At 45.6% G+C, this 24729-nt stretch overlaps 1 protein-coding gene across 18 annotated transcripts in view; it reads left to right on the forward strand.

The window, feature by feature from the left end:
• LOC129028744 (DNA-binding protein RFX8-like) overlaps positions 1-24729 on the forward strand; it is a 76854-nt gene that overhangs the window by 40181 nt on the left and 11944 nt on the right. For 13 of the 18 annotated variants that reach the window (XM_063649255.1, XM_063649256.1, XM_063649257.1 and 10 more), the window contains 8 exons: positions 5265-5328; positions 11829-11939; positions 12535-12612; positions 15356-15469; positions 16647-16797; positions 19408-19466; positions 21235-21391; positions 23593-23687. In XM_063649255.1, the coding sequence (XP_063505325.1) occupies positions 5265-5328; positions 11829-11939; positions 12535-12612; positions 15356-15469; positions 16647-16797; positions 19408-19466; positions 21235-21391; positions 23593-23687 (829 nt within the window). The remainder of the gene's footprint in view (positions 1-5264; positions 5329-11828; positions 11940-12534; positions 12613-15355; positions 15470-16646; positions 16798-19407; positions 19467-21234; positions 21392-23592; positions 23688-24729) is intronic. The other 5 variants (XM_063649266.1, XM_054474365.2, XM_054474361.2 and 2 more) reach the window with 2 other exon arrangements.

Below are 24729 nucleotides of genomic sequence, written 5' to 3' on the forward strand. Positions count from 1 at the left end.
ATTTTAAAGGAAGATTGTTCTTGTTAATTTTCAGTTTCAAAAAATTGATGTCTTACTTTTTGCTTCTTGTGTACATTATTTTTTTTGTCACACACGTGATTCCCTCTTAAAAGACAGAATCATAGAATAGGTAATATTCTACTCTGAAGTCAGAGTGAGGTCTCCAGCTCTGTGAATTCTGTTTGTCCTTCTTCATCTGCAAGTTGGGGATAATTCTTATCTACCTTCCTAACAGGTGTTCATGAGAACTAGGGTAAAACAAGTAAAACATTTAGGATGAGTAAGTGCTGAGTGTATTTTAATGATTCATATTATTAGTATAATCAAAATTACATTAGTTTTTCAAAATTGTAATGACATATGTCTCAATGTGAATATATATATATTTACTATTTTAACATATGTAAAAATATTCATCAAGTCAAAGATATCTTCTCTTAATCAAAACCAAAATAATTACTTCATGTGCTTTGAGGAAGAGTTACGATGAGAGCCTTTAATGATTGGAAGATGAAGCGCCTTTGCTCTGAAATCTGACACAGAACAAGTATGGTACATGAATTAGGTTTTATTACATTTTTATCCTCTTACCTTTGTAATTGCTTCAAGTTGTTTCACCACTGGTTAGGGTGATTTGCGAGGGCAATTTATGATGCCAAAATGATGTCAATGAAAGTCTGGACTAATGACAAATGATGTCAAAACCTGAGAATGTAAATGCAAATTGTAGTTAGACTAAAAAAAGTTAATGCCAAAGAGCATATTAAGCTAACACTACATTTGAAAGACTTTATGGGAAAAATTAAAGAAAGAAGATGAGTTATGTGCTATATAATTGTGTCTCAGTCCTCTCTATGCCTGACATTTTTTAGACAAATTGATCATAAAAATTAAAGTAAAACGTGGTTCTCAGTCTGTGACTTCACTGTACTGAGTAAAGTGGACAATTTGCTGGTGCCCAGAAGAAACCAGGCCCACCTCCATTGTCCCTGCATGAAGCCCAGAAGGAACCTTCAGACCATTGTGTAAGACCTGGGGGACCTCTGAGTCCCCATGTTCCAGTGAGAGCTGGAAAAGGTCTTGGGGGGGGGTCACCAAATCCCAATCCTTCCCTTTACAGGGTGCAAAATTGAGGCCCTGGCACTTCATGTGACTTGCTTAAAGCAATATAGCCAGCTAGCTGCAGAGCTGAACTAGGAGGCCCGTTCCATTGTGCTGCAGGAATTCTCAGCCCTTCTCCCTCCCCAGTCTTCCCCATCTGGGCTCTTCTCCCTCCATCCCCAGCTGACCCTGCCCTTCCCTCCAGTGGTTATTAAATCCTAACATCTTGGGCCAGGGTTGGCCTGGGCCCTGAGGAGCAGTCACTAAGGGGGGCAGCTCCCAAGGAATGCAAATGACCTGAGGATGGACTCGCCTGGGAGTCACTGCTGTGTCACGATCTGCCTTGTGCTCTGTTGTTTTTCTCTGACTCGATGATTTGGCATTGCTAAAGCATCACAGGCCTCGGAGAGCAAGTGGAGAAGACGCCTTTTGGACTGGAAGCCCTTCCTTCACAACAAGGCCAGCTCTGGATGTTGTGTGTGGTTTCCTTGGCGCTGTATTTTAGCAATGACTGTGCTTTTGATCACAGCCTGATAAATGTCCCAAAGGCCTGACTCAGAGCCACACTCTGGAAATGATGCAGGGGGCAGTGAGCCCAAAGACACAAAGCTGTCCCGGTGGGCACGCAGGGCTTCTGTCTGAAACAGCCACCTCCAAGCCTGCTCTGGCCTCACGCTCCCTGCGCCTGCTCTTGGGTGGCAGTCCCATGTGGGGAACTGCACCCTGGTGGAGCGCTGGTCTACCTCAACCTCCCTCTCTAGCCTAGTCCAGCCTTGCCTGCCAGATGAAAGCCCAGCAATGCCTGCATTGTTCACTCTTCTGAATCTGCCAGACTCTCAGGGTGCTGGTAACCTGAACTTAGACCCTCATGAATCCCCACTTGCTGGTCTCCAGCAACTCTGCTCACCTGCCTTGTAGCCCAACAATGTTATTGCCTCCTAATCCCCCTGTCACTTGAATATTTTTGTGGTTCTTTGTTTGCAGAAGCCTCAGAAACTAGGTGATTTTAGAAAATAAATATGATCTCATTAAACCTACATGTTGACCCGTGTTGTGAGCCAGTCTCTTAAATTAGGACATTCCAGAGGTGGAAAGAGACAGCCTTGCCATTCATTTGAACAAACGAATGTCTTTGTCCGGCCAGGTAGAGATGGGGACTTTTTCATAAATGACCCCATCTCTCCATGAGGTTGAAATATTTTCTCTTTCTCACCATTAGGTTGATGCATAAAGTCTCCCAATTAAATGCTAAAAAGTAACATAGCTCTCCCAGTGAGGATTCCTGCTATACACAGACCCCTACATGGCAGGCAGGTCCCTTCAGGCTTCCCTATAAAGATGAGGAGGTTGATGCAACCTTCTTTTCGATTGCTGTTGAATTAAGCCCATATTCTGCATTGAACAGAGGCAGAAACTTGGGAGTATCATTTAGGAACTCAAAATAATTGAGAACATTACTCAGTCATAATGAGCATTACTCATTAGTCCAAAGCTCCCAGAGTCAGGGTGGAGGGAGAGGGATGAGTGATAAAGTTGAGAGTTTTCCTTGTCATTCCTTTAAGTCTGAAACCAGACATTCTAGCTTTGAAATATCTGTTTCTGAGTATCTATAGGAATGCCCCATGAGGATCAATGTCACCATTCAAAATTGTTTAATAAGCTATCCTTATATGGTGATGTGATGAACACCAACCAGATCAGGCTAACTGATCACAAATGCAGCTCTCCTGAGCTCATCAAGCTGCCAATTGACAAGAGATGTGCGCTGTTGGACTAACAAGAGAATAGGATGGCCCCCTGATGTACGTTTTCCTAGCACCCAACACTTCAGTTGTCATAACCCTCACTCAACATCTTTGTGATTAGTGATTATTTGTGTGACATTTTTCCTCCCCAGTAGGGTATAACCTCTGTGAAAACAGACCTTGTCTCCCTGGATCACAGCTATATCCACCAAGGCCTGGCACAATGCCTGACATTCAGTAGGCACTGATGAATGAATGAGAGATGGATTGATGATGGATGGATGGATGGATGGTTGGTTGGATGGATGGATGGGCGGATGGATGAATGGATGGATGGATGGAACTCAGTGTATTCATATTGTGGTCTTGCATTCATTTTCCAAAGAAAACGTATTAGGAGTAGCATGCTGACACAACATGGAATTGGGGAGAAATTGCCCTTCCTCCAACTTAGTTGAAGAAAGTCTCACAAGTAATTTTTAGACATCTCTAAAGAGTGATGACCATATTTTGCTGATTAAATTTCTTTTCTATTAGCCCTTTATTTAGTGAAATTTCACTTCTGATATTTTCTTCTGTCTTATTTCATTCTAGTCTTTATTCTAAGTTTGATTTATTATTTCTTGTTTTTGTTGCTATAATGTCCCAGAATCTGTGGCAATGGGCTGTTTATAAATTTTACCTGAAGAAACTGCATAATTGTCACACCTACCCAAGATATCATTGAGATGTGATGCATTCTCTTGGGCTGTCATAACAAAATATCACCGACTGGGTGGCTTAAGCAACAGAAATTTATTTTCTCACAGTTCTGGAGGCTGGAAGTCCAAGATCAAGGTACCCCAAAATTTGGTTTCTGGTGAGGGCTCTCTTCCTGGCTTGCAGTTAGCCGCCTTCTCACCGTGTCTTCACATGTTCTTTTCTTTGTTCACATGGAGAGAGAGAGAAAGAGAACAAGTTCTCTGGTGTCTTCTTATAAGGACACCAGTCCTGGATTGGATTAAGGCCCTATTCTTATGACCTCATTTAACCTTAATTATCTCCTTAAAGATCTTATTTACAAATACAGTCACATAGAGGGCTAGGGCTTCAACATAGGAATTTGAGGAGAAGGCAACTCAGTCCATAACACATGACAAATGGAATTCCTAAGACACTCCAAATTCTTTGCCTTTGGCTCCTCTAGCATTGCCCATCACCCTATGTGCATGTGCAGGGCTTATCCATATACCCTTTCAGGTTGAACAGGTGCTGTGTCCTGCAGCCACTGGAAAGTCCACAGCAAAATTTCTATTTTGATAACAACTCTTATTAAAAGATGAAGAGTGCCTTTCTAGTGGGTTTGTGTCCAGACCCTGAATCTGTGTGCCCTGATTTGAAATAAAACATTATGTGGAAACATTTATCAGATGGGTATCAAGCATTCTGCCCAGTTTTCTATGACTTGGTTTGGAGAGTGGACTGACCCAAACCTTCAGAAGAGAGCCCCTGGGGCTTTCAAGAGGCTGGGGAGGACGTAGAACCATCCTATTTGGAAGGAAAGCCATTTTCCTCTACCTCCCCTCTGACTCCCACCTCCTCCCAGGTCCTCCTTACCTGGATGACCATTGCCTGGCTTCCAGAAGCACAGCAAGAGGCTGCTGGCTTCCTCTTCTCTTTTTTATGTTCAGGTAGAGCTGAAACCATCAGGCATGAGGATGCGTGCTGACTTGGAGTGGACGGACCCACCGAAGTCATGTCTGCCCTTGGCTCAGCCATAACTCTGGGGCTGAGTGACGGGGAAGTGGGAGGAGACACCACCACCTCTGGCATCTTGAGAATGGACATTCCCTGGTGCAAGTGAACTGGGCTCACAGCTTCTCGAATGCCCATGATTAAAGAAAAAATGCACTGTACTGCATAGATAGGACCGAGTCTGTTCTCCATTATGTATAAACTTCTCCATTATCTTATATGAATCCAAGAGGCATGGTGAAATGAAATTTACATCTCTATTATTAATTACCAGTTTCTTTGTTCTGTAAAGGTGTTCTTCTACATCCATCAACTCAGAGGATGTTATCATTTCTGTATCGATTATTTAAAATGCACCAAAATAAAAAAGTAATAAGAATTCACGTTCATGATGATTTTTCTTTTCCCACAGGAGCGAATTCTACCCATGATGATATCATATTCTTGCTTCTGAAAGGAATAAACCTTTAAAAATAAATGCGTGGTTGTCCCAGTTACAGAAATGGATTTTTTAAAGCCCCAAGCTTGTGATCATTACCATTTGTGGATAGAAACATAGCAGAGGGTTTTTCAATAAAAGTTATACCCCTAAACAAATAACCTTGCTGCAAAAGAAACTTCGTGCTTCTGCTCAGAGACAGGTGTCTTGCTAAAATTACTTCTCTGTTTTCTGTTCCTTCACAGTGGAGATGCCATTGCCTTTGAAAAATCTACTAATTGTAACAGCATTATCCAACAAGAAGCAACAGTGAGTGTTAATCAAATAGATTTACTATAATAGACCCAGATCTAGCAATACCAGTGATTGCTTAATTCGATCCAGCTGCTTTTCTGTGTGTAATGTTCTTACTCTAGGTAGCTCCTAACCATTCACCCATCTGACCATAAATGTTCAGTGCCCACCACTTTCCACATGCTGTGCCAAGACAGACATAGTCTCTGTCCTTAAGGAGCCTACTGTTTGGCTGCACATTCCCTGCTTAACTGTGTTTCTTCAGCTAAAATTAAAAAGGATATATAGGCTGTTGGCAATAAATGTGTCTGAAGTGTCTCCCTATTACAGTTACAGCTCTGAATTAGGACACCAGAACTATGAATAACTAATGTATGACATCATGAGTTGATTTTATTTTACTGGGCCAAAACGATATGATAGTACTTGGATACTGTCTTAGTGCAAGCTGCAAATTACCATTGACAGGATGGCTTCAACAACAAACATTTATTTCTCACAGTTCCAGAGGCTGGAAGTCCCAGGTGCCAGCGTGGCCAGGTTACGGGAGGGCCCTCTTTCAGGCTGCAGATGACTCCTCATTGTGTCTCACGTGGTGAAAAGAGAGGGAGCAAGCACTAATCTCATTCATGAGAGCTCCACTTTTGTGACCTAATTACCTCCCAGAGGCCCCACCTCCAAATACCGTAATGTTGGGATTAGAGGTTTTTTGTTGTTGTTGTTGTTGTTGTTTTGAGATGGAATCTCGTTCTGTTGCCCAGGCTGGTTCAAGCGATTCTCCTGCCTCAGCCTCCCAAGTAGTTGGGATTACAGGCGCCTGCAACCACCCTGGCTAATTTTCTTATTTTTCGTGGAGACAGGGTTTCACTAAGCTGGCCAGGCTGGTCTCAAACTCCTGACCCCAAGCGATCTGCCCCCCTCGGCCTCCCAAAATGCTGGGATTACAGGAGTGAGCCACCACACTCAGCCAAGATTAGGGTTTTAACATATGACCCGGCGGGGGGCGGTGGGGATACCAACATTCTGTCCATAACAGATACTGTCTTGTTGACAAGTGCCATTGAACAGATAACTGTTTATAAACGTGTTTAGTGACCAGCCCTCTTGAGGGCTGAATGGGTTGTGAAAGAACAGCTAAAACCAAACAAAGTCCCTCTACTTAAGTAGGACACAGTTTTGTAGTTGGGAAGCTAAGATAGATGTGGAACAATGGGTACCACGTCGAGTGGGCAGTGCAGGCCATGGGTGGTTTGGGAACTCCAAATTGGGGGTGGAGGAGAGGGGCTGTGGAGGCAAGAGTGATTAGAGAGGGCTGCACTCAAGAGTGCGGTTCCTACTGTTGTGACAAATTAGCACAAAGTCAGTGACTTAAAACAACACAAATTTGTTATCATACAGCCCTGGAAGTCATAATTTCAACACCATTCTTACCAGACTAAGATCAACATGTTGGCAGAGCTGTGTTCCTTCTGGACATTCTAGGGAAGAATCCATTCCTTCCCTTTTCCAGCTTCTAGAGGTCACTCCCATTCCTTGGCTGATGGCCTCCGCCCCATCTTCAAAGCCAGCAAAGACAGGCCGGACCCTTCTCATGCTGCAGTCTGTCTGGCTCCCTGCAGCTGGGAAAGGTGGCCCTTTCTAAAGCACCTTTGTGATGACATGAGGCCACTTGGATAAGGCAGGAAACCCTCCCATCTCAAGGTCCTTAACCTTAATCACATCTGCAAGGTCCCTTTGCCATGCAAGGGAACATATTCATAGGTTCCAGGGATTAGGACGTGGACATTTTTGGGGTGGAGGGGCCTGATTCTGCCTGTCATATTATCCTTGAGCTAGTCCTGAAGGGGGTCACTGGCTCCTCGCTTAGGAGGGTGTTCATTTTGAGGGTGTAGCCTGCATTGGAGCCGGGAGGTGATGACAAACGTGTGTGGAAGCCAGCGTGCGTATGCTGGGGAGCAGCGCACTGGGCGAGGTGGGTGGAGAGGACCAGAGGGCACAGAGCTTGTCAATGCTAGGCAGAGAACTTGGATTTGACCCAGGAGACCATGGGGCACCATCGAGGCATCTTCAGAAGGAGAGTAACAGGATACATTTGCTTTGGGGGGTGATAATTCTGGGAACAGTGTCTTCAAGGATGCAGGAAGGGTCAAAGGCATTCAGGAGAATTGATGGAGTAACCCAGGGGAGGCAGATGGTTCCTGATGGAGCAGGTGATGGTGGGAAGGTGTCACACATCAGACTCCCAGGGGCTGACACCTAGTGCACGCTCACTAAAGAATGAGTAGATGAATGGTAGCATGTAACTCCAATGACATTTCTTGGGTCTATTGAAAATCTCAAACTGCATTTAATATAGCTAAAGAATCCACGTAGAATTTCTCATTTTTTTCTTTGTCATTTTTTAGATATAGCTTTTGTTTATACATATTTGTCATTATGCAGTATTTATTTATTTATTTTATTTTTTAGAGACGAGGTCTTGCTCTTTTGCCCAGGCTGGAGAGCAGTGGCACGATCACAGCTCACTGGAGCCTCCAACTTCTGGGCTCAAGGCATCCTCTCACCTCAGCCTCCTGATTAGCTAGGACTCCAGGCGTATGTCACCATGCCCAGAAATGTTTTTTTTTTTTTTTAATTTAATTTTTTGTAGAGACAGGCTCTTACTATGTTGCCCATGTTGGTCATGAACTCCTGGCCCGAGGCAATCCTCCTGCCTCAGCCTCCAAAAGTTCTGGGATTACAAGCATGAGCCACCACACTCAACACAGTTATTATTTAAAAGTTGGTGGATTTTTAAAGACTGATATATAATAGACGTATATATTTTCTGGATACACGTGATATTTTGATACATTTCTATACTGTGTAAAGATCAAATCAGTATAATTGGGATACTTATTGCCTTAAACAGGTATCTTTTCTTTATCTGGAGGCAGCCAAATGATTCTCATCTGGGTATTTGAAAATATCAAATAGATTTTTGTGAACTATAGTCACTCTACTAGATTGATCAAAGCCTAGGTCTCATTTCTTCTGAGTGTCTGTTTGTACCCATTGATCAACTTCTCTCCATCCCCTTCTTTGCTTTGCCGAATTATTGTTTATGCACTGGAATTCCTCAGCATGCTTCCTGAATGCCTTCTGCTGTAGAGAATCTCCTGCAGGGATCCACACTTTAGTGGTCTGTACTCTACTTTTACTTTAGATTTCCGGTTGTTTATGTTGTAAAGGAAATATTTAAATTTATGATTTTAAAAATATTGTTTGTGAAAGAACAATTCTTTTCACAGTTTTTAATGAAAGGATTATGCCTATAAGTAATGTCTATGGAGGAAGAGATCTCAGGGAATTGACTTCAGGAAATCATGAATTTGCTCTTCATTATGTTGTGTAATAAAACACTTTTATATTTTCCTTGTAATTGTTTATTGAATATCTTAACAGTACATTGTCAGATGTTTTCTTCTGAACAGGTGAAACTGTGTTGTATATGCCATGGTGAAATGTAGAGATTTCTGTAGCATTCAACAAAGAACTGTCTGCCTAAAGCTGCAGTTCTCAGCATGGGCATGCAGAAGGCTCAGTAGGGAAGCTGGTTACACATCTAGAGTTCTTGTCTCATCAGATTCACTAGAGGCCTAGGAACATGGATCTCAGGGGCCCCAAGGGATTCTGATGTGCTTGAGAATGCTGCTTTGGGAATACCAGCAGTAACACCCAGAGAACATTGACATAACCAGGGTGTGAGTGCTCTGGAAAATATGGATGCAGTTGGGGTCTTGCATTATGAGAGGTTAGCCCAGAGTTAAAATTGAGGATTCCTCAGTTCTCTAACAGAACACCTATGATCAGGCCAATGAGCTTCATGGAATAGCTCCATCCTTCAGTATGATCAACTTGAGCATCATCCATACCTACATACAAGAAAACCCATCTTCTTTTTTTTTTCTGTTTCAAATTATTATTTATTTAATTATACTTTAAGTTATAGGGTACATGGGCACAACGTGCAGGTTTGTTACACAGGTATACATGTGCCATGTTGGTTTGCTGCACCCATCAACTCGTCGTTTACGTTAGGTATTTCTCCTAATGCTATCCCTTCCCCAGCCCCCCACCCCCTGACAGGCCCCAGTGTGTGATGTTCCCCATCCTGTGTCCAAGTGTTCTCATTGTTCAATTCCCACCTATGAGTGAGAACATGCAGTGTTTGGTTTTCTGTCCTTGTGATAGTTTCATCAGAATGATGGTTTCCAGCTTCATCCATGTCACTACAAAGGACGTTAACTCATCCTTTTTATGGCTGCATAGTATTCCATGGTGTATATGTGCCACATTTTCTTTATCCAGTCTATCATTGATGGACATTTAGGTTGGTTCCAAGTCTTTGCTATTGTGAATAGTGCCGCAATAAACATATGTGTGCATGTGTCTTTATAGCAGCATGATTTATAATCCTTTGGGTATATACCCAGTAATGGGATTGCTGGGTCAAATGGTATTTCTGGTTCTAGATCCTTGAGGAAATGCCACACTGTCTTTCACAATGGTTGAACTAGTTTACACTCCACCAACAGTGTAAAAACATTCCTATTTCTCCACATCCTCTCCAGCACCTGTTGTTTCCTGACTTTTTAATGATCACCATTCTAACTGGTGTGAGATGGTATCTCATTGTGGTTTTGATTTGCATTTCTCTGATGACCAGTGATGATGAGCATTTATTCATGTGTCTGTTGGCTGCATAAATGTCAAGAAGACCCATCTTCTGATGACTCCGAATAAAGCCAATATTCTAAAGTGTGGTGTGAATGAGGCTTAGACAGCACCCAATAGAGAGACTCCTTTGAGCTGTCCCCTCTGTGTTCCTGCTTTATGTATTTATTTAGACATCTATACCCCTACATCATTCCAACAGTATTAATGGGGGAAGTTTTAACATGGCATCTTCATAATATTGTGTGCATAGTATGCATTTTCTCCAGGGAGAGGGTCAGTTGCTTTCATCAGATTCTTAAAGAGGTTCAGAATCACAACAGAGTTATGAAGTACAGACTTTAGGGCACTGAGAGGACAGTTAAGCATGCTCTCTAAACTTCCGTGATCCTCAGTGCAGTACTGGTTGACACTGGGGCATCGGAGAGGAGGAAAACACAGTGGTGCCTGTTTCCAGTGTGTGCAGCACTGTGTGGGATGGTGGCTGAGCTCACTCCTCCTGTAAAGGGTGGGCACAGGTGGTTAGAGAAGCTGCCCTGCCCTCACATGTCTTATAGACAGGAACCTACCAAAACCCACAGAAGCAATTCTATAAGTGAGTAGCTTAGTGAGGCTTAGGGTGTGTAAGGACTGGGCAGGCTAAGGATGGAATGCTGACCTTGGAACTACAGGGTCAGAGAGCGGGTCATGAGGTTTGAGAGAATGAAAAGTCACAGTCTGGCGTAGCAGGGTTGGCCGCTCAATTTTCAACTTGGAGGAATTCTTTCATCCTACTTTATTGTAAGTGAAATTATTTAAAAGCAGTCTATGACAATGCTGAAGAAATCATTTCAAATAAAATTGATACCCTTTATTCAGACCAGGAGGAGCCCTCATGCCTCCCCATGCCCAGAGGGGACAGCAGCATGAGTGACACAGGGAGGCAGGGAGGAATGATGCACTTGCTTTCTGCAATGCCACCTTTCTTCCTCCTTCCCATCCTGTAATTGGTTCCTTTTTTTTTTTTTTTTTTTTGAGATGGAGTTTTGCTCTTTGTCGCCCAGGCTAGAGTGCAGTGGTGCAATCTTGGCTCACTGCAACCTCCATTTCCCGGGCTCAAGCAATTCATCCACTTCAGCCTCCTGAATAGCTGGGATTACAAGTGTCCGCCACCACACCCAGCTAATTTTTGTATTTTTAGTAGAGACGGGGTTTCACCATGTTGGCTAGGCTGGTCTTGAACTACTGACTTCAAGTGATCCACTCACCTCAGCCTCCCAAAGTGCTGGGATTATAGGCATGAGCCACCATGCCTGGGCCTGTAATTGGCTCTTCTAAAGGAAAGTCCATGCTCCTCATTTTCCTTGTTGGCAATGGCCCTGAGATTTCTCATACAACCAACCGTTGTTATGATATAGGCAGGATGACCCAAACAAGGTATGATTTCATTTCAAGGAGGAACAATTACATGGACAAGGGTTGTAGAAGTGTATTGTGATATTAAATAATTCATAGATAATAGTCTTATTGTACATTGCTATAGAGGATTTGTAAATGGATGATCCCAAGAGAGATACATTTGGTAATACATTAAATCCTATCCCTTCCCTGATGTCCATCGTTCATAGAATTATTGACAAAAACTAACAGCATTTGGAGTAAAATATGAGAGGAAAGTTGCTGGAATCAGTAATGTGTGCAGAGGTGTGGCTAAAAGGTTATACACAATACTAACTTAGAGTAGCATGATCATAAGATGATTTATATGCCAAAAAAGTATTGTATTTTAAGACATAATCCATTGCACAAATGATTTTTAGTGTGAAGATCATTCACCGATGAAGACAGACCCAGTTGGATCCCCTTTGTCTGAATTCGGGAGATGTCCATTTTTGGAGCAAGAACTGGCAAAGAAATATTCCTGTAATACGGTAGGTTTACACTCATGGGGAGATTAGCCTTTCAGGCTGTGTGATGCTTAGGGCAGTAAATAGCTTCCTTTTGTGCTTGTGGTCATGGTTGTGTCACATGGAATAATGTTTGGCTTTGCCAGACCCGTGAGGACCAGCAGCCTTAGCAGCCTTCCCTGGTTTGATGGTGCTCAGGAAGTTCAGGGTTCCTTATCACGTCCTATGGCAAGGCTCCCCCTGTGACTGCCTCTTCCCCAAGACAAAGAAAGGAACAGATATATGGATTTTCTAGAAATTAGGGCTGGGGATTATGGAGGGGAAAATTGAAGTTTAGAAAAAAAGGTGTCAAAGTTTGGTGGCCTTTGTAGTAGTAGAATAAATCTGCAAATATGAGTTATGACATTGAAATTAAAGCTACATGAACTATCAGCCTATAAGGTCTGCATTAGTTTATAGAAACAAACAAAAAAAATGCTGTGGCCCAAGTGAAGGGCCCAGCTGTTGTCATTTGAGAATTGCAACAAGAGCGGCCTCTGAGAGCTTCAGAAAATCTGTGAAGATCAGTTCATTTTTGAAAAGGCCCACAAGCTGAAATAATTTTCCATATTCTTCCTAGATGGCCTTCCTTGCTGACGAATACTGCAACTATTGTCGAGACATTTTACGAAATGTGAGGAACCAAGAACTTGAGAGGGTAGGGTTTTATCTATAAAATACAAGCATTAATGACTCCTTATTAATCATTTTTATTTGAAGAGACTCCATCAACAGATGTCCAGTGGTAACCCACTGCACTGAAGTGCTTACATGCTATGTGCCTATCTTGTAGTCATTGAGTTCTGGAAGGTGAGATTGATGTTCAGTGTAATCAGTTGGAAATTCTCCAAGGTGCTAATACAGATAACTTTAGGCTCTAAATACAAATTCAGCTATTTTTTTAGATCCTAATTCTGCTCATTTTGAATAAAGTATTGGTAATAAAATTCACCCTGGAATTTTCAGTGGTGCCGAAGAGCCATTTTATTGATATGCGCTAACTGAAGATGGAGCAGGACTTCACAGCTGAGTGATCTGGCATGGGTATTGTCACGATTGGATTTAATCCTAGAATTGGCTGTGGAAAACATGAATAAATCTTTCAGCTATTCAGAGTTTCATCTTCTGCAGTGTGAGATGAAAATCCAAGGAAACAAGTGCACATTCAAATGAGAATTTTTTCCTGATGCTTTAGTATATTCTAAGCACTTCAACTTTGGGTGATAACGTTCATTCAGCACGAGTGCATTTACTACGTACTTGGTGTAAAGCATTGTAGTGAGGGAGAGACCAAGATGTCTTCAGGATGGCCCCTGTCCTGTTGGTGCAATGTTACAAATATCCATCCACACTGGATATCTGACATATTCCTTTCCTTCTTCACTTACTCATCAAATACGTATTTAATTCCTACCCTGTGACCAACACCGTTACCAGGACTAGGAAAGTATTCTCCATAAGGCTTGAGAAGTTAGTATTTGGTAATGAAAGGAGCAATATTATCCAATAAATATGATGCAATGTGGAAAGTTCTAGAATAGCTGCATGATTAGACTATTCTGGGTGCCCAGAGAAGGGTAACAGAGAAGGCCAGGGAGTGCTTCCAAAGCAGGCCACGTTGCTGCTGACTCTAGTAGGAAAGGCAGAGGTGCAGTAGACAGAAAATGGGGTAGGAGAGGGATTCCAGGTAGAACCCATGGTGCAGGTAAAGGCAGCATGATGTTCACGGGCATGATGTGACAAAAAGGTCACTATGACTATATTTTATTATTTCTTTTTTTCTTTTCTTTTTTCTTTCTTTCTTTTTTTTTTTTTTTTTTGAGACGTAGTCTTGCTCTGTCACCCAGGCTGGAGTTCAGTGGTGCGATCTCGGCTCACTGAACCTCCACCTCCTGAGTTCAAGCAATTCTCCTGCCTCAGCCTCCCGAGTAGCTGGGACCACAGGCGCCCACCACTATGCCTGGCTAATTTTTTGTATTTTTAGTAGAGACGGGGTTTTTTACCATGCTGGCCAGGCTGGTCTCAAACTCCTGACCTCAGGTGATCTGCCCACCTCAGCCTCCCAAAGTGCTGGGATTACAGCCGTGAGCCACCGAGCCCAGCATAGATTTTATTATTTCTAAAGAAGAGAAGCCAGAGGGGAGGTGGGAAAGTAGGCTGATGCTAGAAGGGGCCTCGGATGCCCCAGGAAGAACTCTTGACTTGTTGAGAAAACAGTGGGGGAGAAGTGACAATAGGGCTTGGCTGTCGTGGAACAGAGAGGCAGCGAGGAGGTTTTGTCACAGTTGAGGTGAGAAGCGACAAGGGTCGGTTCTGGGGCAGTGACAGTGATATCAGAGATTAAACAGGGGCAGGTTAGAGAAATATTTCAGAGGTAATCGCAACAGGGTTTGGTGACTTGGACGCGGGTGGTGAGGGGTGGGCAGAGACAAGTCTGTGGTAGTGCCTCCACCCAGGCCCCCCTTCCCCAAAGCTCCTTGCTCCAAGGTTCCCAGCCTGAGAGAAAAGGGATTGCTACACCCTGTGTTGTATTTTTCAGAGTGTCTTTGGAGAAGTCCTCTCTAGAATTAATGCCTTGATAACAGGATTTTAAATCAGCGCCTGTGGCCATGTAATTCAGGAGTTGACCCTAACTTCCATGACAACCGATGCATGGGGCCAGCGCCTTGTCTGGCGTCACTGGCAGGTCCTAGCACCAGGACCAGGGGAGACACGATAAGGTTGTGATGCCTCACAGTATCTGAGCCTGTGGAAATCCCAAACAGGCAAGAGTCTTTACTGGCGGCGAAACAGATCGGTCACGTGGTTCAAGAACGGAAACTGAAAAGTCAACATGGGAAGAAACAGAAAAGAGGAGCCGCCACGAAGTAGTCCACATAAGGCTTTAGAGAAGGCTCCTGTGTAGAACCATGCCAGTCTCCTTTTCCTTCCACAGTCGTTAGGCGACTTCTAACTTGATGGCAAGGAGGGGGTCTCTTAGATTAAGTACTATCACACCTTTCTCTGAGCTGAAAAATGATTGAGACAGGCAGTCAGTCAGTCAGCCAGTCAGTCAATGAACATTTATTCTCTCTGGGCTGTGCCCTGTGGCCCAGTCCTCATCCTAGTATAATCAACTGAAGCCCTCCTTGTGGTCAGAAACAGCTTCCCTTCTAGAAACTGCCTCAAGAAAATATTAATAATGTTCTACATTATCCCATCCAACTGGCAGGTTCTCTCAGATGGGTTGTTGGAAAGAATTCTATCAAAATACAGCTCGGAAAAGCTGAGAGGCAAAGCTTTACACGCACTGGAACAAAATTCATCCCATTGTCATCTGGGGCTAAGGAAGTATCTGTGGCGGGGGGTTAGCCTTGGGAGGTGGAAAACGAGTTTTGGCAATATGCTGTCACTTACCCCAGGTGGAGGACTTGCTTACTTCCTTCTGGAAGTCTCTGCAGCAAGACACAGTCATGCTGATGTCATTGCCTGACGTGTGCCAGCTCTTTAAATGCTACGACGTCCAGCTGTACAAGGTAGGAGGATGCGTGAGTCTCTAGAGTATATCCTTTGCAGAAATTGGCAGCAAATGCTGGGTTTGGACCCACAGCTCCACCTCTCTGCAGTCTCCATGGTCCTCTGAGGAGTGAATAGTGGGGTGTATGGACCAGGAGCTGTCTGATCTCTGCCTAACACTCAGTTTCCCTTTGTGAATTACCTCATGGACACCAAAAGCCAAAGCACATAGTAACCTCTGGTTCCATATCAGTGAAGTCCAAATTGAGTCGAAGTTCTTTCTCTGGGAATTTCTGTAAAAGAAGACATTCTAAAATGAATAATTGGAATTGTAATATGCTTAACTGCCAGGGCTTTTGTTTTGTTTTGTTTTGCTTTGCTTTGCTTTGCTTTGGTTGAAGCGCTGTCTCTGAAGTGATTGTATTTGGAGGGTTGTATTTGGAGGGTCAGGTTTACATCTTCTCTGGGTTAAAAAGATGTTCTCCTTCAGCGAGTCACAAGCCTAACCTTTTATTTTATTATTTTTAAGGAAACCATCTAGTACTTCCAAGTTTTTAACACAAAGTTTGAAAACTAGAAGCTGGGTTCAGCCCTTAAATACATTTGGTTTGACCCACCTAGTATTGGCCAGCATTGTGTGATTTTTTAAAAAAATATTTGAATCAGTTATCAATCTTCTAAAAATATTTGAGGCCAGGAGCGGTGGCTCATGCCTGTAATCCCAGCACTTTGGGAGGCTGAGGCGGGTGGATCACGAGGTCAGGAGTTCGAGGCCAGCCTGGCCAAGATGGTGAAACCCCATCTCTACTAAAAATACAAAAAAATTAACCAGGTGTGGTGGCATGCACCTGTAATCCCAGCTACTTGGGAGGCTGAGGTAGGGGAATCGCTTGAACCCGGGAGGCGGAGGTTGCAGTGAGCCAAGATCATGCCACTGCACTCCAGCCTGGGTGACAGAACAAGACTCCGTCTCAAATAAATAAATAAAAATATTGGAAAAAAATTCCAACTGTGGCTGCACCAGCCTAACATCCTGCATGGGAAGCAGTGGCCAGGCTACATGGTGCTGCCCCCTCAACCTGGGTGGGGACCCGCTCTCAGACTTCTTGAGACCCTCCCTGTCCCTGTGGCATGCGTGAGCTTCAGTCACACCTGCACCATCAGCAGAATCATAGTGTCTTGATACTTTTGTTGTAGGGAATTGAGGATGTTCTCCTTCATGACTTCTTGGAAGATGTTTCTATTCAGTACCTGAAATCTGTGCGGTTATTTAGTAAGAAATTTAAGCTGTGGCTTCTTAGTGCTTTGGAAAGTGTCCCAGCCCTCTTGCAGATCTCCAAACTCAGAGGTAGGTTTCAATGACAAAAATAAATTCTGGGCTGGTGCAGTGGCTCGTGCCTGTAATCCCAGCACTTCGGAAGGCTAAGGCAGGAGGATCGCTTGAGCCCAGGAGTTTGAGACCAGCCTGGGCAACACAGTGAGATCCTGTCTCTACAAAAAAGTTTTAAAAATTAGCTGAGTGTGGTGGCACACACCTGTGGTCCTAGCTACTCAGAAGGCTGAGGAGGGAGGATCCCTTGAGCCCAGGAGGTCAAGGCTATAGTGAGCCATGATCATGTCACTGCACTCCAGCCTGGGTGACGGAGCAAGACCTTGTTTTTAAAGTAAAGAAATACATAAATAAATAAATTGTGTAAGTGTAGAGGAAGCACCTGACTTTCACCCTGGGTGGTAGCTTTCAGCGGCTGCCCCATGCACTCAGCTACAGTCCGGAAGGCCCAGCCTGCTCAGGGTTTCTGGCTTTTAGTGCTGGTGATGGATTTTTGTGCTGATCCAGCCACACCCTTTTAAGCTATTTCTCTTTTGAATAATAACATGGACTTTTGGCAGGTCAAGGTGTTCTAGGTGTGGATATTCACCAGGGCATTCTCACACCTGAATTGCACCATCTCTCTGCTGAGTTTCTAGAATGCTTTCCCCTTCTGTCTGGCTGCCAGGCTGCAGTCCCACCAGGCTATTTATCTGTTCAAGGCCTGCAGTGGTTTCCGGGTGTGAGATTGAACTGCTCTGTCAGCTGGTCCAGTTCCCTATAAATCTGTCCTCTTTGTGTCCCTGAATCTCCATGTTCCTTCAAAGGCCAGCCCGCACCTGCCATACCCTGTCAGATCATCCTGGAAATACCCATTTTCTCCCTCTTGCCTTTGTGCAGTTTTGCTATCATTGCCTGCAGCTCTCAAACTCCCTATGGGGTCCCACCCTTCTTGCCAGCTCAGGGCCATTTTGTCACCAAGCCGGCACCGGTTATTGCCTCACATTTCTGTAAGTCTTGCTTCCTTTGCAATTATTTCCTAGGTAGTGCAGATAGGGGACTTCTCAAAGTGCCTACAGCATAGGACCATGTCTAATCGCCACTCCCCGCGACCCCTTCCCCCAGCTGTGTTCACTACTAATGCTGGGTGCCCTGATCCAGTTTGTCCCACTTGGAAATTTTAGGGATGTTGCAGAAGGTGAGACTGGGACTTGCTGCAAAGGGGGTCCAAGGAGTGGGGAGCAGAGCCTCGCTCCAGTTTTCCTGTGCTCCTTTAACATCTGCCCGAATTCAAGCCTCTGTCTCTTCACTCTGTAGGCTACTTCAGCAGTTTCCTAGTTGGTCATCCTGCTTCCACCCCCCTCCCCAGCCACACTCCCCTCCACCCCCAGTGATCATTCTAAAACAGCAATTAATCAATTACCAACCTTCCCAGGCCCCCACTGCACAGATGGCCCACTCTCCTCCACTGCTCTGCAGTCATTCACAGTTTGGCCTCTGGCCCCATCCCTGTCTCCATCTCCCAAGGGACTCCCATGACCCAACAGTGCTCTTCAGCAACGCTAGACAGGCTGTCCCCAGAAAAGGCCCTTATTCCTGCCATTTTCTCTGCTTGGACTGCCTTCTGCCCCATTACTCCTGGCTAACTCCTACCTACGCATCAAAGCCCAGATGAAATGTCACCTTCTCAGTGAAGCTTTCCTCAGTACGTTCTTCCAGACAGCCTCCCTTTCTTCCTTGTGCTCTCACATCACATAGGAGCACCTAGCCTGCTTTTGGGATGTGTTTGCATATCTGGTGACCCACCCTCTGGAGCATGAGCCCTTTGTAGGGAAGGGCTGTCCTCTTCCGTCCATCAGCTCAGCAGCCATCCAGAAAATAGTTATTGAGCAAACACTGCACGAGTGTTCTCCCAAATATTTGTCAAATGAATGAATGCATTCAAGAAGAGAACACCTGTTTCTATGTGTTCCCTTTTCATCCTTTCCTTTCCTTTGATTATTTTCCAAGGAAAGCACTGTAGGATGAGAAAGTTGGGGGTGCTCCTTTGCGTACCGGTCTTAGTCCAATCTGGCTGCTGTAGTAAAATGCCACCAACTAGGTGGCAGTATATAAACAACTGAAATGTATTGCTTATAGTTCTGGAGGCTGGGAAGTCCAAGATCAAGGCACCAGCAGATGGGTGTCTGGGGAAGGTCTCCTTACTGGTTCACAGATGGCTGTCTTTTTGCTTTGTCTTCACATGGTGAAAGAGGCAAGGGGTCACTCTGGGGCCTCTAATCCTCTTCATGGGAACTCCACACTCAGGGCCTCATCACCTCCCCAAGGCTCCACTTCCTAACACCATCACAACGGGGGTGAGGTTCAACATATGAAACTGGGGGTGTGGGAGATAAACATTCACATCATAGTAGCACGCATGTCAGATGCTGGGGTTACTTAACTTTTCTGGCACATGAGGACATTTCAGCCAAGTGTCCCCTGCCAGGATCTCCTAGCCACTCAGAGAGGACCCGCAGACACAGGGTGGGGAAGTTGCAGTTTAGCCAGCTGTGCCTTCCTACCCCAAACATGCACCTTCTCTTCCCCACTGCCCACATGAGAACTTGAAGATATTGTATTAATGGCCACGTGTGTTGTTCTTAACAGAAGTTACTCTATTTGTCAAAAGACTAAGAAGAAAGACGTACCTTTCCAACATGGCTAAGGTAGGTTTCAGCCAAGCAGATAGGAGGGAACAGAGCAGTTTCCTGAAAAGAGGTGAAAGCTCTAAGTCCCTGTTAAGAGTGAGTGGTTGCTCTGTCCATCTGGAGGGCAGAGGGCAGGCAGGGTGGCCTTGCCTGGCCGCTAGCAGAGGAGTCCAGGTGGGCCCCCGTGATTCAAAGCTAGAAGCCTGCCCCCTTTCCACCCATCCTCAGGAAGGCGCCAATCTCCTGGCTCTCTCAGGGCAGGAGGGAAAGCAGGTCAACACTTAAAAGATGCCAATGGCTGGGCGTGGGGGGCTTATACCTGTAATCGCGGCACTTTGGGAGTCCGAGGCAGGCAGATTACTTGACATCAGGAGTTCGAGACCAGCCTGGCCAACATGGCAAAACCCTGTCTCTATAAAAAAAAAAAACGAAAACTAGCTGGGCATGGTGGTGTGTGCCTGGAGTCCTAGCTACTCAGGAGGCTGAGGCAGGAGAATCTTTTGAACCTGGGAAATGGAGGTTGCAGTGAGCTAAGATTGTGCCACTGTACTCCAGCCTGAACAACAAAACGAGACTCCATCTCAAAAAAATAAAAAAATAAAAAGATGCCAGAGGGAGGCTCCACACAGAGGTGCCAGTGTCAGAGGTAACAGGGCCTATGACAGACAGACAGACACACCCTTCTCCCGTGTGTGTGGCCCGTGGACTCAGTGTGGCCAGGCCGCCAGTTACTTCAGCTCTGACCTTTTCAATCCTGGGGTGATTTAGAGAAAGGTTGAGAAGGGCTGAAGAAAAGATTCTATGATGCTGGCACCCAGCTCATGGGCTACCAGGAGTCCTCTCTCACGTCCTGCGAGCGCCCTATCAGGATAGGGCCTGGGGACCATCACCCTGCTCCAAATCAGTCTCCAGTGGCAGGATCCCAGCTGTGGCTTCCATGACCCCGAGCTGGGCCCCATCCTCCCAGTGCAGAGCCCTCCCCAGACTCTGAGCTCAGAGGGGTTGTGTCCCACTGCCAGTCACAGCCAGTCCTGTCCTCCAGGGCTCTCACAGTCCTGACTCAGTCGGTCTGGAAATGACCCGGCAGTGCGCTCTTCCTCTCAACATAACCAGAGCAGTAAGCGTGGGTTCTGAAGCCTGTCCCTGCTCTAAGCCTTATCTTAGAGCAGGAAAGGCATTCCCTCAGGAAAGTTACTTCATGCCCCAAGAGCCCTCAGTGTCCTCCTCTGTAAAAGGGAGGGGTAACTCGTGCCTTCTCACAGGATTGCTGTGAGGATCACCAGGTGCATCCCAGGCAGTCGGACAGTGTTGGGGACTAGATTGTCCCCATTTGACAGCTGAGGATATCACCTCCCAGAGGCCAAATTCCTTATGGCCAAGGCTCCCATGAAGAAGGGACAGCCAGCTTCTGAATCCCACAGCCGCTCCCTCAGGGTCAGTGCAGGCTCTACCTACACCTTCCTTGCAGAGGCTCAATCCCCGGGTTCCCTCGCTAGAGTCATTCGGGCGTGGGGTGAGTGTGGTGCAGAGAAGCAGCAGCAGCAGTGCCAGACAGCCCTGAACGCGTCTTCCTAGAGATTCGTTCTTTCTTCTTCCAGTAGGGCAGTTCTAGAATGTGTGCAATTTTAACCTTTTCATTCTTGTTTAAGATTCATTTTTAATGGGTAATACCCACATCAATGTTTCTTTCTCCCCCACAACAAAAATCTTGGCAATTTGGGGGAGAGTTAGGTAAAAATAAAATGACAAGATTGAATTAAGTATTATGCCTCCCCATTATCTTTAGACTATGCGAATGGTATTGAAAAGTAAGAGGCGTGTCAGTGTTTTGAAGTCAGATCTGCAGGCCATCATCAATCAAGGCACTTTGGCTACTTCTAAGAAAGCCCTGGCAAGTGACCGGAGTGGTGCAGATGAACTGGAGAACAACCCAGAGATGAAATGTAATCTTCCTTCTGCAGCTTGCTTTATTGGCATGTTGGGCATAGATCTGGGGCTAGCATGGCCATCATTAACTTATGAATTTCTTAATAGGGATAGAACTTTATAACTCCGATGTTCTAAGTTTCCTGCTCACACTTCTCTTCCTGTAGTGGGGTGATGAACACCCCAGGGAATGCCCTGTCCCTGTGCTCCCAGGACCTACCCCAGGGCCAGACAGGGCAGCAGTGCTGATACCTGTTAGTTGAGTTAATTAACGATCAGATGAGTGTGCTTGCTGCTTGACAGTATTTATCTCCAGAATATCTCCTGTGGGGGAAAAGTTTAGTTTCTGCATCTGTGTTGTACACACACAGACTCCTGTGTCTCTTCAATCATGGTAAATTGCCTTGAGCTAGATGTCTGCGTTGACACATTCTCCCATCACTCCTGTTACTTGCAATGTGAAGTTTAACAATGGTGCTTTTACCATATTTCACTACCTTCCAAAGAAGTGACAGGAAGCAGGTGGATATTCTTGCCATTTGCTATTGATCATTGTCATTGTTTTTCAAGAAAAAAATCCCCCTTCCATAAAGAGCTTGCATTGCTGGCTGGTGTGTGTTGTTGCGTCCTTGGGGAGCGAACGTAATGGCAGAAGGAGCTCTCCAGACTCAGAGACGACCTGGGAGGCAGGGAGCTGCAGGATGGTTACCGATTATGAATTATGGGCATCTCTAGGCCCTCCTATGATGGCTACAGGGAGGGTGCCAGGCTCTCCTGTGTGTGCCCTTTCCAAACACTCGCTGCTGCGATGCCCCAGGTAAGTCGAATGGCCTCTCCCTCTATGGGCATAACTCCTTGCTAGTACTCTCAGCTGTGTCCACAGCTGCCCTCTCAGTTCCCATGAACCCCTTCAGGCTGTCAGCTGTGTCTTAGTCACCCTGGGCCACCCAGCATTGCACTGGCCCACAGGAGCACTTCAGTGTTTTGTGACTTGATGGGTACAGAATTCAGGAGTACACAAAAGCACCACCTGTAAATTAGCCCATCCTCTTTCTTTCACCTTGCAGTAGGGCTGGCCTTGGTAGGGTTGTGCCAGTTATTAAAATACTAAAATATATCCCTAGTTGTTGGTAAATGACCTCTGCTCCCCTCCACTGTCCTGTTCCTTGATAGTGTCCCCTGGCTGACCCCAATTCCAGATCCTCCCACAGGGCACTTTTTTTTTTTCTCACCAGTCCAGCAACTAAAAGGTTAACACTTAATCCGGCAGGCTTCAGAGCTATTAGTAGGATTCCTAATTCTGATTAGTAATTCTGCAGTTCTGATTAGTAGGAACCCAAAAGGTCCCCTTCCCAACGTGCTGGCTAACCAAAACCCCCTCTTACCCCCAGCTGGATCACAGGGAGTCCCAGGAAGGCATGAGACCCCCCCACGCCCAGGTGCGTTCGAGACTGCCCACTGGTCTGGCCAGGGGTCCTGTGCTCCTACTGGCATCTTCGTGAGTCCCAACAGGAAGATGCAGAGTTCTGCAGGGAGATAGCAGACTGTCAGCCACTGCTGATACCTGCAGACAAATGCTTCCACTTCCAGGTCCAAGCATACCTCCACCAAGCGTCAGGGGGGCCACTGCAAACGACTCAGTTTTCCAAACTCTGCTTGGTATGCAGAAGCACTCAAAAAGCTGGGAAGGCCAAAGGCTGTTCTTTCCCTGTCAGTGCTACCTGTGCAGGTGGGGGATCCAGAACCTGACGTCACACCAGGCTCCACCTAACTGAGTGCATAACTGCAGGCAAGGTGCTCACCCTCTCTCAGCAGCTTTGATGTATGTCTGCCATCACTTCAATGACATTAATAAACCAGCCCTTTTATGAAGATGGCAAGGATAGGTGAGGTCATGTCTGTATCGTGCAATGAGCTCATCTGAAGACAAGGTCTGGATAATTGCAAGGTGTAGTTATGGTTTCAAAATATTTCTGTTTCAACAAGTGGCAGAGGTGGCTCACAACAGGTATGTCCATGTAATTCTGAATAGATGACCGCAGAGGTGACAAAGCCAGCCTCAGGACATCCTCTGTGTTCACAATGAGCGTGAGGTCCTGGGGAGTCCCTTCGAGCTATTGTTCAATGATGTTCCCAGGTTACCCAGTACACAAATACCTAAGAGAAATTCTGCTCTGCTGCAGGCAATCTTTAGTTTGTTTATTTTGTGTCTTTGCAGGTTTAAGAAACTTAATTTCTTTGCTGGGAACATCAACAGATCTCAGGGTATTCCTCAGCTGTCTGTCTTCACATCTACAAGCATTTGTGTTCCAGGTAGGAAGCTGTGACTTAAAAAAAAAAAAAAAACAAAGTGTGTTGACCATTCTAGATAAATGAGTGCCCATTGCCTAAGGGATGGGAAAGAGGCTTCTTAGGGTCTGGTCGGAAATGTGTCAAAGCTGGCCTGGGTGTGAGGGCAGGGGATGGCCTCGAACTCTGTAGCAGGTGGAGAATGGGGGTCTGGGGGAGCACATCACACAAGTGTGTGTGTGTGTGTGTGTGTGAGTGTGTGCATATGTTTGGGTGTGTGGGAGTGTGTGTGGAGGGGTGAGCCTGTGGTGAGCATGTGTGTCAGGGTGTGTGTGAGCATGTGTGTATGTGGGTGTGGTGAGCATGGTGTACAGGTGAGTGGGTGTGCATGAGCGTGTGCAGTATGTGTGTGGGTGTTTGAGCATGCATGGATGAGTGTGTGTACAGGCGAGCATGTGTGTGCAGTGTGTGTGAGCATGTGTGTAAGTTGGTGTGGGTGACTGTGTGTGCAGGTGTGTATTGCAGCAAAGGGAGTGTGGAAAAGGAGGAGGGGTTTTGTCTGTTTCAGGGGGAGAACAGCCCATGTTTTGCAGACATGTTCCAGTAAAATGTCTGGCTTGATTTCAAAAGCCCAAAGATGGTTTCGTTGTGGATATGGGCAGGTTTGATCCTTCCGACCATCGTGACTCTTGGGAGTTGCTTCAGTGGGGTCCTGGGCTTGATTTTCATCATCCTCCATGGGGGCAGTGGAGAGCTGAGAATGCCTTGAGAGAGGTCACGGTCCTTCACTCCATGGGCCCAGGGCAGGTGGGGAGAGCTAGGGGCTGCGGGTTAAAACCTACAGGGAGGCCGGGCACGGTGGCTCACACCTGTAATCCCAGCACTTTGGGAGGCCAAGGCGGGAAGATCACGTGAGGTCAGGAGTTCAAGACCAGCCTGGCCAACACAGTGAAACCCTCTCTCTCCTAAAAATACAAAAATTAGCTGGGCATGGTGGCACACACCTGTAATCCCAGCTGCTCAGGAGGCTGAGGCAGGAGAATCGCTTGAACCCAGGAGGCGGAGT

The sequence above is a fragment of the Pongo pygmaeus genome, chromosome 12, assembly GCF_028885625.2.
Source record: "Pongo pygmaeus isolate AG05252 chromosome 12, NHGRI_mPonPyg2-v2.0_pri, whole genome shotgun sequence".
NCBI classification, from domain to species: domain Eukaryota; kingdom Metazoa; phylum Chordata; class Mammalia; order Primates; family Hominidae; genus Pongo; species Pongo pygmaeus.